An 18,808-nucleotide genomic window follows, 5' to 3' on the forward strand; every position below is an offset into this window, starting at 1 on the left:
TTTGCCCCTTGTTTTTTTCCTGAGTAACCTTTCCTTCCTTTGGTTTTTCGCTGCCTTGCCCAAATGCCCAGTTTCCAAGCTTTGAACTAGTTATGAAGTTGACTGAACATTAATAAGTTGGGGGAAAAAAATCTTTTTTGTAGAAGTTATTAAAAAAACATGATTCTAGGTTGCATTTAATATGATGTTGAAGTAGTACTTTTCCCTTAGTCTTGTCCCTTGTCTGCCTTTCAAACGTGAGCAAGAAATATCAATATTTAATATAAATAAACCACTAGCTTTATTGTTAATTTGAATAAATACATTAACCGACTGCTTTTATCTCCTCTGCTAAAGCGTTTAAAATAGACTGCGATGGGAACTGGGTAGCACCGATGGGAACGGGGTAGCTCCCACACTCAGGACACGCTATAAAGCCTTTGTCTTCCTCGCCTTTGTCTTCCTCGCTACACCCTTTTCCTATTATTGATCCTGCTCCGGGATTTCCGTGGCTTGGGGAGGAGGACGGGCTGTGGGTGGTGGTTGCTTTAAGTGTCAGTAGGTTCCTTAAAAGCTTAACCCAGGTCTTTAATTCCTGGTTTCGTTCACATGGGGGTCCATGTGGTGCCCGCTGTGCAGCCCGCGTGGGTGCTGTGCCCGAGCAGCAGAATCCACCAAAAACTGGGTTCCTCTAAGGTGATGAGAGCTATTTCAGAGGGAGGGATGATTGCCCTGAAGTACAGCCACTGGGCTGAACCAACAGTGGATCATTTCCATCAGCAACGCTTATACGTTGTCCAAGAACTTCAGTGTCAGCAGGAGGAGAGGAGCAAGAAGTGGAGCGAGACCTGGTGGTTTTCTGGGCTGCTGGGAGCTCTTGCTGGGTCCACAGCCCCCTCTGCCTCCCTTAGGCCTCAGTTACTCACACCTGCAATGAGCTGCTGGGCCACGGGTGGTTCTGCAGTAACGCGGTTGCCTCTCGCTTCCCCTCGCAGGGATCTACATCCTCATCGCCGTGGGGGCCGTCATGATGTTCGTGGGCTTCCTGGGATGCTACGGCGCTATCCAGGAGTCTCAGTGCCTTCTGGGGACGGTAAGAGCCATGGGGCCGGCACACCCGCCGTGGGGTCACCCAGCCAAACYCAGCCAAGGTTCCTCGCCACGTTTTGGTCAGGATGTCAAGATAAAMCCTGGAAAATCGATTCCCCAAGGGCTGCAGGCACCACAGTGAGGGGCAGCCGCTTGGGATTCCCAGCATGGGACGAGCCCAGCGATTGCACCAACTGCAGCCACAGCAAAAGCCTTYGCCGGGGGGAGAGGGACCCCTTTGTTTAGAGCAGGTTCCCACGTGTGGTCGGGCTTGAAGCGAGTTTCCAGCCTCCTCTGGCTGCCCACGGGCCTCACGGGGCCTGCGTGGGAAGGGGGCTCTTGGTGTGGCCTTTGTGTGGCGTGCCCCGTGGGCACGCGTGTTCTGGTGCCCTGGCAGCRGGCCCATTTCTGTAGTTTATTGTGGGTTTTTTGTTTAATTTTCCTCTGCCCCTTCCCCTCACRGAACTGCCTGCAGAGCTGTCATGCTTGGAGGTTGCAAAAGCCTCTAAAAAGCTCTCCAAAAAATAAAAATAAGAAAGGAGGAGGAGGGTAAATTAAACCAAAAAAAATGGGACAGTGCTTGGCTTTTTTAAGCTGAAAATTAGTTTTGTGGKGGAGAGCAAGCCATGAGTGAAGACTGGAGTGGGGGAATGGAGCTTCCCTGCTGGCTCCCATGCTCCTCGTGAGCAGGTTGCTGCACCTCTGGGTGCTTCTGGTCCGTGTTTACTGGGGCTTCCTGCAAAGTGGGAAGCTCCCAGCCCTCAGAGCAGCCCACAAGCAAGCAGGGCAGAAGGAGGGAGTCGCTCATCCGTGGGTGCTTTTCCCCCTGGGATGGATCCAGGTGCCCCTCTGGGAGCACAGCCGTGTCCCTGCCCTGTAAAAGGGCATAAAATCCCTATAAAATCATGTGCCCCAGGCTGCAGTAAAGGAGGCCCCTCCGCTGGAGGGTGCCCTCTGCAAGAGAGGGCCCTAGTGCTTAGGGAATTCCCAAGATGTGCACCCCCCGCGCACAGGGACCTGCTCCCTTGGGACGAGGTGGGACCCAGTTCCTCAGAGATGTTCCCTGTCTAAACAGGAGGCAGGAGTTCCAAGTCCTTCCCTGCGGGATGTCAGTAGTCCCATTTCCATTTATTTTTTATGTGCTATCCCCCGTTCTTGCACACGAGAACATGTTCCGTCACGTTCCCACCTCTTTTTTTGTCTCTGCTTTCATGGCAACTCTGACCAACCTGGGGGGTTCCCACAAAGAAACCCCCGAGGGCAGCGTTGCCCCCGCGGGGACGTGGGGACGTGGAGCTCAGCCCTGTGCTCTGCTGCTTGCCTCTGATGCCTGAGCTTCAGAGCTTGCCCTTTGCAGCCGGAGTCCCCGCGCGTTCCCAGGCTCTGAGCAGAAAGCTGGAGGAAGGCTTCGGGGTGGCAGGGAGAACTTTTAGAGTCGCAGCAACAGGGTGGGGCTGTGGGAAAACRTGAGAATTAGTGTTTATGCAAGAAGCCGCAGGGCTGCGCCGGCCACAAATGATGCCCGGGCGCCCCGCTGCTCCTCAGCGTGTGGCGAGTGCTCCGAGCCCGGYGCTGCTCAAAAGCTCCCGGCCCCAGAGCGTCCGAGCTGGAGCAGGGGGTCGCTGTCTGCTCCTGCAGCCACACGAGCAGGGGCAGTTTGTCCCTTGGGGCAGGCTGTGCCCGTAGCTGCCCCTCCCCGGGGTGGAAAATACCCTGCAAAGGCCTTAAGGCTTAAACACAGCAGCGGGATTTGGATGTGGGAAGGCTGGAGGTGACTTTTGGGAAAATGTACTGGGATCTGCACGGGAGAAGATGGTTGGAAATCAGGCAACACTTGACTTTGATCTTCTCATCATTAGGAATGCTGCTCCRTTGTACCCACCTTATTGCTTCTTTTGCACGTAGCCAAAAATGTAAAACGTCCTTCTCCTGATTTGCCTTCACAGTTCTTTACTTGCCTGGTGATCCTGTTTGCCTGTGAGGTTGCAGCTGGAATTTGGGGTTTTGTCAACAAAGACCAGGTAAGGTGACTGTGAAATCCGAGTGTGTGGGACCGGGATGCTGGTTGCAACCGTAATSGATCTTAGAGGAAGGTGTAGTTAAGGTCTCGGACTGAGACATGGGATTCTGGACTAGCTGTGTGACCTGGGCAGGTCGCTTAGCTCCTCTCCAGAGCAGAGTGCCTTGCTGAGGGGTTATCCAGTGAATCGGAGACCAGATCCCCCATGAGGAGCAGCTCCAACGTTCCCGAAGCTGGGAAGCAGGCACTTGGGTGCCACGGTGGAGGACACCCCATTGGCAGCGTCGCCTACAAGTGGGCCCCACGGCAGTGGGTGAGGTGGGAGTCACACCTGCCCACGGGGATGCCCTTGGGGACCGGAGCCGTGTCCTGGTGAAGGCTGCTCCGTGAAGCTGGGGCAGTCGTGCTCTGTCCCCGCTTTTCCTGAGGTAGTTTAGATGCAGGGAGGGAGGCGAAAAGCAGGATTCATTTGTCTCTATTCCAGGCTCAAATGGTTTGAGCAGAGAGCATTGCCGTCCAAAACAAGACTTTGGAGCAAGAAGGGAGAGAGCGTGGGATAATTGATTGAAATTGCTGTCCTTTTTTTACAGCAGTTTCTTTCTCATTTGCTAATCTAGCAGGCGCTGCCAAGAGCAGAGGTTCTGGAAAGCACTTTCCCTTTTGTACTTAGTTATATTTATCTCATCTGCCTCTCTTGCATGCCCTCCTTTCCCCCGTCTCTCAAATTATTGGAAGCTGCTAGAGAAAGTCGCAAGTTCAACTGTTTGAACTTGATTTTTTTTTATTCCTTTTGCTCCATGGAGCAGAGGCTGCAGCCATGATCCCCCAGGACAGGCTGCAGTTCCTGAGGGCAGATGGCAAAGTTAGGACGTGGCCGAGGTTACTCACGAAGCCATCTACAGGGCAAGGGTGCTTAGATCCATCTAGGGCCCCAGCAGGAGTTTGACATCTGTCCGAAGCACCTGAGCTTCCTGACCTACCCTCYGTCCAAGACCAACTGCAAACGGAGGTGCCCATAGCTGCAAACTCACTTGCCCCTCCAAGTTCCTCTCGCTTCCCGACTGTGTCATTCCTCTGCAGGAAGCCACATGCCCTCCTGCTTCATTTCCAGATACACTGTAGGTCAGAACAAGCTGTTTCTGGGAGCAGCAACAAATGTGTGCAGTCTGAGGACTGTCTCGGCTCTGGTGGTGCCCCRTCCATGGCCTGGCTGGTTTTGCCTCTATAGAGAGCTCAAAGCATTTGAATAATGTTGGCTGAAACCTGCTAGYTGGGGAATGAGGTTCTTAACAGTTGCTCTTCATAACACTGTAAGAATTTAATCCTTACAGAAGGGGGTTTTCTACTCATCTGTGTAAATAATCAGGGTCCAAACCCATTAAAAACTGCTTCTCTGCCTATCATCCCTGCAAGGGAGCGATGTTAGAGAGAGCCTGCTGTGCTCGGGCACGTCTCCTTGTTGTCCTCTGGCTAAGAGGGACCTTTTCGCTGCCTTCCCCAGATAGCCAAGGACGTGAAGCAGTTCTACGACCAAGCGTTTCAGCAGGCGCTCATGGCAGACTCGGACTCCAACAACGGCAAGGCCGTGGTGAAGACCTTCCATGAGACGGTGAGATGTCGGGAGCCTTTCCGCGCGCTCCGCTCCGGCCAAGGTCACGCTGAGGAGCGGGATGCGGCGGGCTGAGAAATCCCTGCCCAGGCACAGGCTGACCTGCAAAATCGCTTTCTGCACGTCAGCTTGCAAGGGGGTGAAGAGCAACCTCCCCGCAGAGGAGGAGGGAGCAAGCTGGAGCTACGAGATCCAGCTCCCAGCTGAGGACAACTCTGGAAGTTTGGATGCTTAGGGATTGAACCGGCACAAAGAGTGTTGTCAGCAAGGGGCTTCTGCGGCCTGTTCTCCAAGCTTTATACAGAAAAAGTGGAGAAAATTGGAGGAATTATTTGTAGCAATGGGACACAAGAGTATAGGAGAAAAGAGAAGAAATGGAGTCAGGAAAATGAGCAGGAAAAGCGTGGTTTAAAGCAAATGTTGATATGTTTGAGTTAACCTGTGGAGTTTGCTGTTCTGAGATGAGAAGTAACTGAGTCGCATTGCCCTAAATTACTGTCCTTTGTGCTGTGCTAGGGAGCCTGGCCTGGGCTTAATTAAGTTGCTTTTCATGTGCCTCAGTACCCCCGATTAAGTAAAATTCAGAAAAAGCAGAAGAAAAAAGCTGCTTTGAGGAATTTATTCCAAGAGAACTTCCTTTGCTCAGCAGCAAGCAAATCCCTGGAGAGAGCAAGGCCCAACGTAGGAATTTGCAGTTAACTGCACAAGGCGGMCACACTGCATGCAAATCAAAAATGGAGTTTGGAGGGTTAATTCCTTCCTCCCTCCCCTTTTTATTTTCTCCTCGAGCTGACTCCTCATCATGGGTGCACAGAGCAGTGCGGGASAGTGTTGGCAAGTCCTTCTCATGCTGCTTTTCCTCTCACTGTGCAGCTGGACTGCTGCGGTCCTGATGCCGTAACRGGAGTCACCACTGCCTTATGGAAGGACGAGCTGTGCCCGAAGGACTCCYTGATGAAATCCTTGCAGGTAGGCAGCGCAGAGGAGCAGGCATCTGTGGAGGGTGAGGGAAGAACCGGCTTCCTGACGCTGCTTGTTCTCTGCTGCAGTTTTCCTCAAACTGTCACCAAAAAATTGACGAGCTGTTCTCTGGGAAGCTGTACCTGATTGGCATTGCTGCCATCGTGGTTGCCGTGATCATGGTGAGTGCCAGCATGTGGGGCTGGGAGAAACGGGGGCCGAGGGCACCGCGCAGCACTGCGGGATGCCCTCATCGGTAATGGGGAGGAGGAGGAAGGGGGATCCCGCGGACCGAAGGCTCACGGGCGGCCTTGTGTCTCCCTGCAGATCTTCGAAATGATCCTGAGCATGGTGCTGTGCTGCGGCATCAGGAACAGCTCCGTGTACTGAGGCCGGAGAGCCGGGGAGGGGATGGGATGGGAYGGGACGGGAGAGCAGGGCGGACGGCGCTAGAGGGGACCCCAAGTGCCACCAAGTGACCAGGAGACATTTCAACAAAAGAAAAGCATGTATATAAATACTTCAATATTACCATGCAGTACTTATCATTTTTTTGAAGTACTTTTTTTTTTTTTTTTAATAAATAAAACTTTCCCGTATCCTTGTGGCTGAGTTAGTTACACATCAGTTTTGTGTGATAGGGAAAGCTGCTGTAGCAGGAGTTTTCATCCTCCCTGCCCCTTCCCCTTCAGAGAAAATCAGAGCTGATATTTGTGGAGGATACAGAGCAGAAGGCTGCAGCCTGTTCGCAGAAATCTTTGCCTTGTTTTTTACTCTTTTTCAATACTGACTTTTGTTTATATATATGTATATGTACACACACGTATAATTGGACACTGAAGCAAGATTTAGCATTGTTTTGTTCAGTTGTTCTCATCTTTTTCCTCCCGTCACCCCAGCTCCCTGGTGCTTCAAGCTATAGGTAGGCCAGGCTGGCTGTAACTGCCTGCAGCCTGGTAGGAAGGAGAGGGAACAGCCCCGGGTGAGATGTCCCCGGCGGGGACAGCGGGGGCTCTTCCTAGCAAACCTCTTTGCATTGCTAGATTAACAGAACATTTAATTGTTCAGACTCAGAAGAGTTGGGGATGTTTTCAGCTTTAGGTTTTCTTCTGGGGCCTGTAGCTTTATAAATTGACTCATTTACATTGACTCATTAAAGGGTCAGTGACTGGGGTGAATTTAGTCTTTGAAAATTAAGTAATTTTTTTTTTTGTCTTTTTAACTTCCTTGAATGTTTCTTTATAGACATATTATGTTTTTGGGAGAGTCTAGTACTGTACTGAGTTTTCAGTGTTATGCTAATACTCATATACAAATGTTATTGGTAAAAAATAATTWAAAAAAAGTCTTTAACCTTAAAAAAAACCCCTTTATATTAGACAGGATGACTTTTGGGGATTCCCTGCCATATACATACACACTTAAAATGTAATCTTGGCATCATTTTCTTGTTCAGCCCAATTGCCCTTGCTTGTAGCATTTTGTCCCACACACTAGCATTTGCCAGGAAATTTTCATAATGTTGGAAAAAAAAATGTTTATTTTTAAGACCTTCCATCCTCACTGATCCTAAACGTAGGAAAACAGCTTATGAAAGCAAGGGAATTTGGGATTTTTTGACGGCACCAGTTGCAACACTTTGTGACCCTGCTGTGCTTTGGTTGCCAGTGGGATGTATGTGGCTTCTGCCCTGGCGAGGTAGCGGCACAATGTACATAGAGGGGCAGAGTGACCCAGGTCCTCTGTAATAAAGTTAGAGTGTCTCTAAAAAGATGATCTATATGTATAGTTCTATAGATATATATTTTTAAGCAGAGCCTTTTTCCTTTCTTTATGGGCCCTTGAGCTGGGACTGGTAGCCTCTTCCAGCTCCTGGCCACAGCGAAGCAGATGAGAGGAGTTAAAAACCTGTGACCACCTTCCTCACTTGGGGAATATTTCTGTTTCTTAAAGCGTTTTGCTCTCCCCCTCACCTCCAAGTTGGTACTCAGGACACCAGAGCGGGTAGGGAGGAAGACCCGTGTTCACTGTGAGTGGGCACCTTGTGTGTGGCATGCGGGTACCGCAGCCCTTGCCRAAACAGGAGAGGAAATTCCTGCACTGGGGCAACCTGATCCCCTCGGAAGCTTTTYTCCCCTTCTACTCATCCCTTTTCTGCTCTTGTCTTTTAGTATATAGGGCCTTTAAGAAGTATATAAGCATATATAAATATATATATATCAAGTTGTGCTGAGTAAGGGGAGGGAGTGCTTCAAGAGACCTTCAATTCGAGGGGGTTGGACAAGAAAGGATTCAGCCTTAGAAACAGCCTTAAAGCAACACTGCCCTGAATGTCCCCTGCGTGCACGTCGAGAAGGCCCCTCGGTTCCGCGGGAGGCCGCCTCTCCCCCTGCTCCCCAGCGCGGGTCCTTCAGGCCATCTACTCCCTTGTGTGGCTATATGTATACGCATCACCCAAGCATGTGTGTTTACATATACRTGCATCAGGATTGCTAGCATACAGGATGGATGTGTAACTTGCCGCCTCTTTTTGTTGACTGTTGATAAATGTGTATAAATATGCCATTAAGCGTTTCAGTTCTGTTCTTCTTTCCTGACGCTRTATTTTCGATATTGTTCAGTATTCAGTTGATGCTGTGTAAGTAGCTGAGGCTCTGTTTGAAGAGGGATGGGGTCTTTCCCTGCAGATAATTCACTGAGGGGCAGGCACGTCCTTGGGCATTGCAGCTTTGGGAGCCTGGGCTGTCCTGTGCAGGAGCAAGGGAGAGAAGGTGCTTCTTGGAGAGGGCCTGGGGAGAAGCCACCGGGCAGGTCAGGTTCCTTGTCTCTCCTCAGTGCTGTCCCGCACACCAGCCTGGGCCCCATCCTGCCCTCCTTCCCCAGGGACACAGTTCCCGGGGCAGGAGAYCCCCGCGCACACGGCTGCAATCCCGAGGGGCTTGGGGAGAGCGGGCTGGCCAGGTCTGAGTTCAAAGACCGCAGCGCGAGGTCAAACAGAGCCACTGCCAGCTTAACTGAATGCTCGGGCTTCTTCCCGCCTGCGGAGCATGCCACAGCACAGCCTGTTAACTTCCTTCTGCCTTCTTTTTTTTTTTTTTTTTTTTTTTTTTTTTTTTTTTTTTTTTTTTTTTTTTTTTTTTAAGAAAGAAACAAGACAAGAAGTCCATTTAATAAACGTTTCTCATAGTGTGCACAGTGTGATGAGCCGCCACCATCCTAGAGCCGGTGAACACCAAGGCTGGGGCGCTTCGTGAGGCGGGCGGGAGGCTGGGGGCGGCCGCTGAGGCGCTGAGGGGAGACACATGAGGGGAGAACCCTTGTGGGAAGGGAGGTGCAGGAGGAGAGCTCCCTGTGTGGGAAGGGAGGTGCAGGAGGAGAGCTCCCTGTGTGGGAAGGGAGGCTTGGCTGCGGGTGCCGACACGCTGCGGAATCCGGCAGGGGTGCTGAAATGGTGGCGTGGAGGAAGGGGAGAGGTTGTGGTGGCCATGCTGCGTGTGCCCGAGGGAGCGCTGCCCAACGGCCCCCAATGGCCTCTGGTGCCGCCGCCGCCTTTCTCAGTCCCATCTGTGGTAGGGGCCGTGGTGTCCGGAGGCAGCTGCAGGGCCAGGGAGGGTGCGTGGGGTGAGGGAAGGCACATGGGATGAGGGAGAGGTGTGTGGGGATAGGGAGGGAGCATGAGGCGAGGGAGGGCATGTGGGGTGAGGGAGAGGTGTGTGGGGTGAGGGAGAGGTGTGTGGGGCAAGGGAGGGTGTGTGGGGCGAGGGAGGGTGTGTGGGGTGAGGGAGAGGCGCGTCCAGCTCCCCAGGGGCCACCCGCGGCAGAGCCCCTGCACCTGAACACTAATGGCGTTGGCCATCAGGACTGCTGGAAATAAAGTGGTTTGAAACAACAAAAAGAAACAAAGCCAAGCCCCTCATTAGCGGATTTTTAATGATGTGCTGTCAGCACGTGCTTCTTCCCGACGCGGACGGCTTTCCGCCTCGTTTTCTAGAAGAATGGCACTGCTGTTTCCTGGACGCCTGCACAACGTGAGCTTTAGGCGCGCGGTCTTTGGGTGACCCTCGGGGGTGTTCCYGGGCATAGGACGCCCCTTGCCTCCTGCCTCGAGACACCTGGGTCTCGGTGCCGTGTTGTTGGCCCAGACGGAGATAATGGTTGTTCCGGCCTCCTCGGAGCACGGTCCTTGCGGGCGGAGCACTCACCACACCAGGCTCCTCCGTGGAGCCGCCGAGGGAAGACGCCGGCTGTCCCTGGAAAACGGGCAGCCCTGGCGCGCAGGAGCACGTGAGGCCACATGGAYAGAGCCTTGGGAAGGGCTCGGTGGAAAACCTGCGGCCCGCTGGGTCCCATATTGCACCAACAGCCCCTTGTGCTTTTCCTTTCTTTTTTATTTAAACGCTTGTCCTTGGAGGCCAACAGAGCTTCGTAAGGGAGGAGCGGTCACTGAAGACTTTAGCGCAGACTTCTGACTCCTACAAATACTTTTTGTGCCTTTTTTTGCGTCAAAGAGCATTTTTTACAGAAAATACAAGTATGATTTTTTCCCCTAAACTACAGCAAATTACGTTTTTTCCAGTGGAATTTTCTTACCCGCCCCCCCCCTTTTTTTTTAAACCGTCTGAACCGTTTCTTATTTCAAGCAGAAGTCTGGGGGTTATTTTTGCCCTATTTGATAAGTTGACTGCAGTCTGCTTTACAAGTAGCAGGCCAATTGTTTCCTACCAAGGCAGCTGGGACCAAGGGGGAAGGTACAGATGGCTCTGCCCCTTCCTTTGGAGGTTGTGCAAGCCCTAATCGGCTCCCGTGACATTCCCACTGAGGGAAAACTGCGCCAGCCCTCCCAACGGGCAGCCAAAATGCCAAAGCCGTGAGGAGGAAGAGCGRGAACTTCGAAAGTGGGAAGAAACAAAGGAAAACACCCAAATCCTTGGCTTGCCTTCAGTGCTGAACAAAGAGAGCCCCGGGAAGGGAMCTGCACCGTTTAGCAGTGCGTTAATCCAGCACATTTTTCCCACTGGCTTTACATGGCTCCAAGGCCAGGGGYTGCAGGTAGCATTTCTAATTAGAGGCTAATTCCCCTTTTTGTTGTTTTAATCAAGTGTTTCTGGGCCCCGTGTTCTGCCTCATGTTAGAGCACGGCTTGTGTATCGTGTTGTGCTGGGGGAGTCCCTCCAGCAACGTGCAGGGGTGTTAAACGCAWAGCCCTGCGTTTGGTGCAAAGTCAGCTCGGTTAACGGAGCAGCTACAGGGCATCTTCTAACAGGAGGCTTGGGAAGTTTTAGAGGTTTGTGGATWTTTTTTTAATAAAAACTATCTTCAAAGCACTCAACTGGTTCAAACACCCTCCTTCTGTCCTTCTCAGMTGCTGTTAATATTAAACATACTGGGGCCAACGCGAGGAAAGGAAAAAAAGAGGCAAGAAATAGACGTCTTTTTTAGCAAAAATATCCTGTAGCTAAATCAAAATGGAAAGAGATCCCCAAGTGTCCTGCTCGATCTTTAATTCCCAAGCTGGGCCACCTTCGTTCAAYGCTGGCAGGAGGAAAGCGTTTCTCCATCTGTCCATTTCAGGTGCTGACTCATTATTTTTATTTCAGCTGTCGCCAAGCAATAGCTAGAAGAAAAAAAACCCCGTCGGGACAGCGCATCCCCCGGCAAACGCCGCTGTCCCCGGTCACCGGGACAGGCAACGTGTTCTAAACACGGTGCTCATCCCACCCCTTACTCATCCCACCCGTTACTGCCGCGAGCAACGCTCCAGAAGGCAAAAACGTGTCTACACACCCATATATATACACATATATTTGAAATATTGAAATGTATATTTGAAAATTGACAATGAAAATTGCTTTGGTTGATTTTACAGCCTTCTCTAAGGCAGAAGCCTTCAGAGAAGCTGGGGGGAACAAGGTTTGCGGCGCTGTGGAGAGCAGGGTGGWGACACCCAACGCAGCTCAGACCCTTCGGGGCCATAATTTAATAACATGTAACAGGAGGCCCCAGGAGGCGCTCATTGTCCCAAAGAACAGAGGAGGATTGAAAAAAAAAAAAATCCTGGAAATTCTGCATTATATGCAGCTCTATTGTGCTTATTCCTTTTTTTCCCCTGAATGTACTGTAAATGAGCTAAATATTAAAGCCACTTGAGAAGTTTATTTCCACTGAAGATTTAAGCATTTCACTGGACGAAGGAGGGGGAAAAATGAAGCATCTCTGGCCAAAATCAATAAAGAAACTTTCAGGAAGAATTCCATGTTTCCATGCACACATTATGTTCTTCTYGGACAGAAAATGGGAAGTCTTTTAAGTTTTTACTTTTTTTTTTTCCTCTGGACTGCTTTTATGCCCCTAGTGACTTGGGGTTTTCTGGTTAAAAAATAAACATTTTTTTTTCTTTTTAAGGCAAGCACTTCCTCTGACATTTTCACTGCAGCCAAACCAAACGCCCACAATTCTGATGAGAAAAAGGGCCGTGCTGGAGGCGCCAGGGCCAGGCGGTGAGGGGGCCCCTCGGGACGCCCCCAGAAGCCGGCTCGGCGCCCGCCGGGCAGCCGAGGGCACCGKGACCCCACGACGACGAGGCCTCGTGTGTCCGAGCCCCACGACATGGCCCCACAACTCTCCAAACCGCCTCCCTCCCGCGGCCTCCCCCGCCACAAAATGGCGGAGGGCAGCGCGCCGCCGCGCGCAGTGCACGCTGGGAGCCGTAGTCTCTCAAAATGTCCCCCAGAGCGGGGACAGCCCGGCGAACTACAGTTCCCAGGATGCCCCGCGCGGCACCGCCTCCCGCTCCAGCCCTTTCCGCGCGCCGCGTTGCCTGCTGGGACTCGCAGCCCTCCGCGCCTGCCGCTTCCCGGCGTGCGCCGCGCGGCCGGAGGCGGGAGGACGGCGGCGGCCGTTGCTGTGAGGAGCCGTTGGGAGAGGCCGTTGGGAGAGGCCGTTGCGGGGCCGCGATGGGGCCTGTGCCCCGCCGCGGGCGGCAGGCGGGGCGGCCTGAGCGCGCTTTTCCCGCGCCGAGCGAGCTGTGAGTGTGCTGCGCGCCGGGCACCCGCCCCGGGAGCGGGGAGCGGGCCGGGGGTCCCGGCCCCGCGGCGCGGCCCTGCGCCCGCCCTGGCCTCTTTCCTTTTTGTTCCCCCCTCCCCCCCCCCGTGGGATTAACGCTTGTAATGCATAAGTGTTGTTATTTCATGGCCCTGATTAGTGTAGTTCCCTTCCTGATTCTATAGTGCACGTGGCTGGGGATCCAGAGCAAACATAGTGGCGCCGTGTTTGGGAGCGTGTTGTCCCGTTGCCAAAAAATAAAAAAAAATCCAGAAATATCCACAGCTTTTTACACTGCCATGCACTCGTGCCAGACTGGGGAATARGTTCTGCACGTTTGGATGATTCAGAGAGAAGGCATTATTTTTAAAGCTCCTTCTAAAAGTGCCCTTCCGGTGTGGTAATGGAAATGTTTGTTTTCTAGGGTAGAAGTGCCTGTAGCTCTGGTGGCTTTAGCTGACCCTCAGCAGGGGAAGCTGACTCAGTCTCAGGAGAAAGTGAGTGAGTAATAGACTTTCCGGGAYTGTTCTACTGAATTGCTCGAAAAGACCCTGTAATTATGGACTTGAGGCTATTCTAATCCTAGAACTGATAGTAAACGAGGTTCCTTCTAGTGGGTGACAGAGCTAAGCTGCTGTTGCAGCCTGCAGAAGTGCTCAGGCTTCAGCGTCACAGCTGCAGCGCTGGCTGCAGGAGACCCTCGGCTGCAGGCTGGCCTTGCTTCCTCTGCATCCACACGAGCACAGTGTCTGTGACACCCTTTCCTAATCCAGCTGTGACTCCCTTTCCTAATCCAGCCTGACTGGCTCCTTGAGCGAGCTYGTCCCAGAAACCTGGTGATGATGTGACAGCTTCAAGCAGGGAAGGACTGAAGCCTGTACTATAAAGCAGTAAAGAAAATCAAACTATAGCCTTGATGTTTTATAGGCTTCTCTGTCACAGACCCATAGCGTGCTTTGTATACACCGATTACTGGCGYGAGACATAGTGCTAAAGCTATAAAGGAATATAGTGGCTGAAGAAAGCAAGGCATTAAGGTGTAATTCTGTTGATTAGTGCATTATGGTAAACATAGTGTGGTGTAATTGGGAGAAGTCCTTGCTGGAAGAAGYGTGTACGACAGTTACATGGATTTGCTCAAAAACGTGATGCATGCAACTTATTTGGTCCTGCTTTAACCATTATTTACAGGACATAGAGTAACAGTCGTACGTATGATACTTGTATCATAGCTGTTTTTAACTCCTCTGCATTCTAGGCATTAAACTCGCTGGGCTTTTGGAAAACCCTGTTTGCTGCTGCTCCTGGGCCTCCATCAAAGACATCAGTGGAGTGAGGGCCTGAAGATGGGAGATCAAGAGGCAGGTGACCCCTTTGTGGGTATAGTGGCGAATGACTACGAAGGAGTCCTGCCCTCGGACACGGTGTCCCTCAGCGATTCTGATTCCGATGACGTTGGGCTGGCGGATGAAGCCGAAGTTGATACAGTATCTCCTGAGGAGCYATGTGTAGATGATGGGGACTACAGGTCAGGAGAGACCTCTGACTCTTCAAGCAGCAGCCGTCAGTCTCCCACCCAGCCATTCCACCTGCGAGGCATGAGCTCTACCTTCTCTCTCCGTAGCCAGAGCATTTTTGATTGCCTGGAAGAGGCAGCCAAGCTGTCCGTGCCCTCAATGCCTGAAGATAATGTGGTTGATGGCAGATTTAAACGGCCCTTGCCGCCAACTACCGCTTCAAGTAACAGGCTTCCAGAAAGCCCTGCAAAGCAAAGCAAGCCAGTGCAGGCTCCCAAATCCTCCGCTCCAGTCCCTGACTACGTGGCACACCCAGAGCGCTGGACCAAATACAGCCTGGACGGYGTTTCAGAGTCTAGTGACAAGACTAACAGGGCCGTAGCCATGGAATTTCTAGAGGGTTTGAGGAAGAGAGGAGAGGAGCAAAGCTCAGCTGCCCACGACAGCTACACCCCATACTTCAACCAAGACCCCTCCAGCTGTGGTGCTGGAAGGATTGTCTTCACCAAACCCTCTAAAAGGGGCGTTGATGSACTGGAAAAGAAAACGTCGGCAGGAGAGGATGATAAGAAGCACACAAAAACAGATCTGAGAGGAAAGTCTCCCAAGAAGACTGATAACTTGAGGGAGGAGGATAAGGTGGAGTTGGAGCATTTAGATGGTGGAAATAGGAAGGCAGCAGAGGAGGAGGGGTGCCTGACGATGGGGGGCCTGAATCAAGAAGGGAAACTTAGCGCGAGGTTTAGTGATGCAGGTGAAGAGCCGTTGGTGGAAACGGTTGGATTCCACTGCAGTAAGAAGAGGAACAGGAAAAACTTCCGGCCTAAAGCAGACCATGAAGAGGAAGAGTCCTAAGGGTGGAGCAAAACTAGAGACATACAAAGACTTGCACTGTTTGGGGGGATCACCTTTGGATATATTTGTTTTATCTTAACCCTTTTTTTTTGTCTGTAAACCGGGTGTGTTTTTTTTCTAATCTAACAGTTTGCATCATAGCCTCCAATTCCATTTACACTGTTAAATTAAGCTACCCCAATTTCATTCCACACGTTTTGTTCTTGACTGTGGGCACAAGTTACCTGATAGTGTGCTGTGTTTACTTGAACAGCTTGCTGGAGCTGTGGAAGCCCTGGGCTCCAAAGAAAAAGATGTTGGCTTTAAAGGCTGTGAGGATAATGAAGGGAAGTCACCCTGCCCAGCCACAGACTGGAGCTGTGCCCTAGTTCCGCAGACTTCTGGAACAAATGTGAGGAGCTCATTATATGTTTTATGTAATAAGTTACATAATGCRTATTTATGTATAAGTTTCTCTACATTGAGTGGGTGAGAATTAGTAACAACCTTGGGATTGGTCGAGCAACAGCTTTTCGTCTCGGTGGTATGGTGTGGGGGGATGATTTTTGGCCTGTGTATTGACTTATACATTTGTTCCAGGTGGCACTGCTTCCCCATTGATTCCTTGTGGGCATTTGAATGGAATGAGAACTTATACAAGAACTGGATACTTTTGTTCTCTGGGTATCAATAAACTTTCAGTTGTAGCTTGATTTCTGCATCTCTTTGAACCATATTGATACACATGCAGCTATAGGAAGTTTTAACAAATAGTTAGCTTTATTTGAAAATTCTTTTGAAAGTCCTTAGAATGTTACTCGTCACTTATTCTGATATTTCCCCCCTCAACCTCTTTTAGATTCTTAAAATTTTTAACATTGAGATGATTTTATAGGTTACAAAGCAAATAGCTTCACTGAATCACCTGCATAATGAATATCAAATGTAGTAGCTTTTCCCATATAATGTTACAATAAATGGTTGAAGATTTTTTTAATTTTCATTTATAAATGAGGCTTTAAGATTAAACTATTTGCAAGGTTACACTATTTGGAACTCCTTATTATTTCAGGATTCTGTTGGGACTGACAACCAGACCCAGTGTTAATACTTGTAATATCGTAATGAAAAACTGCTGCTTTGGAATTTGATTTCTCTTCTAGGCTGCACTGATCAAATTCCTGAGGATATTTGGGGAAGTTACTTTCTCTGTGGGGATGTCAGCATCTGATCAGAAACTGACTTGCAGGCAGGATCATCTGGAGTTCTGGCTGAACAGGTGCATCATCTATCAGCAGCAAATAATGTAACGTGAGCCTGAGTACTCTGTCTTGTGAAATTTACTTTTTAATTTTAAAAATAGTATATGTGATCGTAAGGCTCTGTTTCCATGCACACTAATTAATAAGTCATTCCTAAATACCTCAGCTGTACCAGCTTATGTGCATGGGACAGAGCAAAAATCCCAAACAAATCATTTGATTTCCAGTGGATTTTAAGTGTGTTGACCACAGTAAATAAATAGATAAATAAGTCAGCTGTTTTGGAAGGGAGGCAGCGGTGAACTGTGTTTGCTGCTTTTAAGATGTATATTACGTCCTAAATGTAGCTGACCACCAATCTACTGGTTCTGTAAGCTAAGGTGAAGAACATGGTAGCAAAATTTTGTTGTTGTTAATGGGACCACAGAGGTCTGTAGCACAGACTCCAAACAAATACTTATTTTATGACGACACCATAARAACATTAATTTCTATTAAAGGGAGATTTACATTTGAAAGGCAGTGTGACTATACCTGTTTTTCCCCCCATCTCTGTACTGAGATGCCTGGTAATGGAGAGAGGAAGGTTTAGTGTAGTCGAGCRTAGCACTGTATAGGAGCAGTGGTACAGTATGCACGAGCAAAAGAGTTCAACTGAAGGTAAGCTAAGAAAGACCAGAATCTAGGTTTCCCCTTCCAGAACTATTTAGGCTAGTCCAAAGAAACTTCACTGTAAAGGACAGTAATTCATTTTATTTATGCATTTTCTCAAAATTTCAAATTTCGGCCAGCTAACTTGTGTATCCTAATAAGAACATGCTATTACAGAAATAGAGCAAATGATAAACAACTCAAAAAATCGTCATTTCCAAGAAAAGTTTTGCTGGACATTCTTCTTTGAAAAGTAGTCTCCATTTAAGTGATTTTGCCAAGTCTTTGACAGAGAAAAGCAGAATAAAGTCAGAAAGAGGAGCGAGATGCAGTTGTGCTGTCGCCTGCATCGGAGTACGTACGTAGCCAGGTCTGCTTTAACAGGAGCCATCTGGGAGCAGATAGGATCTGGCCTGCAACCAGAAAAGCCAGGCCTGCAGGAGGGAGGGCCTGGCCGTGGCAGGCTCAYGTGCTCGTGGAAAGGGAGAGCAAGRCCTCAGAGGCCTGAGGACCTGCCCCGAGAGTCCCGTTTGGGGGATGTATGAGGAGCCCTCATGAAGAAAACAGCCATGAGAGGAGCACAACACAGAAGCGAGAACAGGAAGAAAAGACTGTAGTGCGGTTATTTGAGGACTGTGAGAGCTCTAGGAACTGTGTGAATGATCATAGTTCAGAAGCCCAGGCCCTTTCTGTGGAAATTATTTCCTGAATTCATTTTTCAAGAACACAGAAAGGACCAACCAGTAGAGGAACAGGAGAGAAGGCAAAAAGAAAGTGGATTATGAAGACTAGGAAGTCCTCAGTAGTGCCAGACAGTTCTTGACATTAAGGTGAAGACAGATCTCCCTTGAGGATTTTGAGAGTTGAGTCTGATTTCCAYGAGACTAGGATTTTAGTAAGACAGAATTTCAGTAGGACAAAAAACTTAATCTGGGAAAAAAAGAGCATTTAATTATCAATGTACGTGATGTCCATCCCAGRCTGATCTGCACGCTCTTCTCTCTCACCTCTTTCTGGCAGAGGCACTTCAGTACTGGCTTTCACCAAACCTAACAGGATGGTAAAAGCCATGTGTTTGTTAAAAGTGCTAGGACAAGGGGCACAAAATACTCACTACCGGGGTAGCTTTAAAGGGTAGAATTAATCCACAACAAGAAGTTGGTAACTACTCATTCACATTTTTGTCAGTGAAGTCAATACAACAGGTTTCTTCTCTATTTTGCTGCTATTCAAATTTCTGACTATCATGCAATTCCTGTATTAAAATATCTGGACAGCATATGCTGCAGGAAGGCTCTTCTTACTGTAAYAGTTATAATAGAGCAATTTAGATATGTACAGAAGAGTGTTTACTCAAGCTTTGAACATAATGAAGTAGGGGAGTCAAATTTGGGGTTAATGCCATCTTCTCAGCCTCTGCACATTGTGCTGTAGGACAGAGATGCAGTTAGCMTCAACCACCCGATTGTGTTTATCAGTGATCTTCACTTTTCCCTATACGCACTGGCCACCTCCTTATGTTATTTACAGAATAGAATAATCTGCTCAGCCCGCTGAGTTAGGATGAATAAACTGTCTTTCCGGCTTGGCTATGATTGAAGTATAAAGTTTACATATTCCCAATATTGAGTCAGATGCCCTGCAGTGACTGAGCAGTCATCTTTTTGTCTCTAGTGTCTAAAACCCAGCTAACGGAGTTTGGGGACCTGGGAGAAGATTCTTAGCTAATGTAAATAGTTGCAGCTCCACAGGTTTATAAGCTGTGCTGATTAAGTGAAAATATGAGGGTTATTCCTTTTTTTTTTTTTAAATTATTGCTATCTGTATTGAATAAAAGTTCTGATAG

The 18,808-nt window shown here is 49.6% G+C and overlaps 3 protein-coding genes across 3 annotated transcripts in view; 2 read left to right on the plus strand and 1 right to left on the minus strand.

Annotated features, from left to right (window-relative positions):
- CD81 (CD81 molecule) overlaps window positions 1–8,378 on the plus strand; it is a 30,886-nt gene extending 22,508 nt beyond the window's left edge. Inside the window, exons 3-8 of the mRNA XM_026036772.1 lie at window positions 975–1,072; window positions 3,015–3,089; window positions 4,590–4,697; window positions 5,571–5,666; window positions 5,747–5,839; window positions 5,985–8,378. Coding sequence (XP_025892557.1) covers window positions 975–1,072; window positions 3,015–3,089; window positions 4,590–4,697; window positions 5,571–5,666; window positions 5,747–5,839; window positions 5,985–6,047 — 533 coding nt within the window. The 3' untranslated portion in view covers window positions 6,048–8,378. The remainder of the gene's footprint in view (window positions 1–974; window positions 1,073–3,014; window positions 3,090–4,589; window positions 4,698–5,570; window positions 5,667–5,746; window positions 5,840–5,984) is intronic.
- A 4,706-nt stretch (window positions 8,379–13,084) lies between these two features.
- Window positions 13,085–15,791, plus strand: TSSC4 (tumor suppressing subtransferable candidate 4). The gene is made up of 2 exons (XM_026036775.1): window positions 13,085–13,195; window positions 13,957–15,791. Exon 2 carries the CDS (start codon window positions 14,045–14,047, stop codon window positions 15,068–15,070), a length of 1,026 nt encoding a protein of 341 aa, XP_025892560.1. The 5' UTR covers window positions 13,085–13,195; window positions 13,957–14,044; the 3' UTR covers window positions 15,071–15,791.
- Window positions 15,792–17,910: 2,119 nt separating this feature from the next.
- TRPM5 (transient receptor potential cation channel subfamily M member 5) overlaps window positions 17,911–18,808 on the minus strand; it is a 28,660-nt gene continuing 27,762 nt past the window's right edge. Inside the window, exon 24 of the mRNA XM_026036774.1 lies at window positions 17,911–18,011. Within this exon, the coding sequence (XP_025892559.1) occupies window positions 17,911–18,011 (101 nt within the window). The remainder of the gene's footprint in view (window positions 18,012–18,808) is intronic.

This window comes from Nothoprocta perdicaria, unplaced genomic scaffold, assembly GCF_003342845.1.
Source record: "Nothoprocta perdicaria isolate Ctin4 unplaced genomic scaffold, notPer1 scaffold_186, whole genome shotgun sequence".
NCBI lineage: Eukaryota > Metazoa > Chordata > Aves > Tinamiformes > Tinamidae > Nothoprocta > Nothoprocta perdicaria.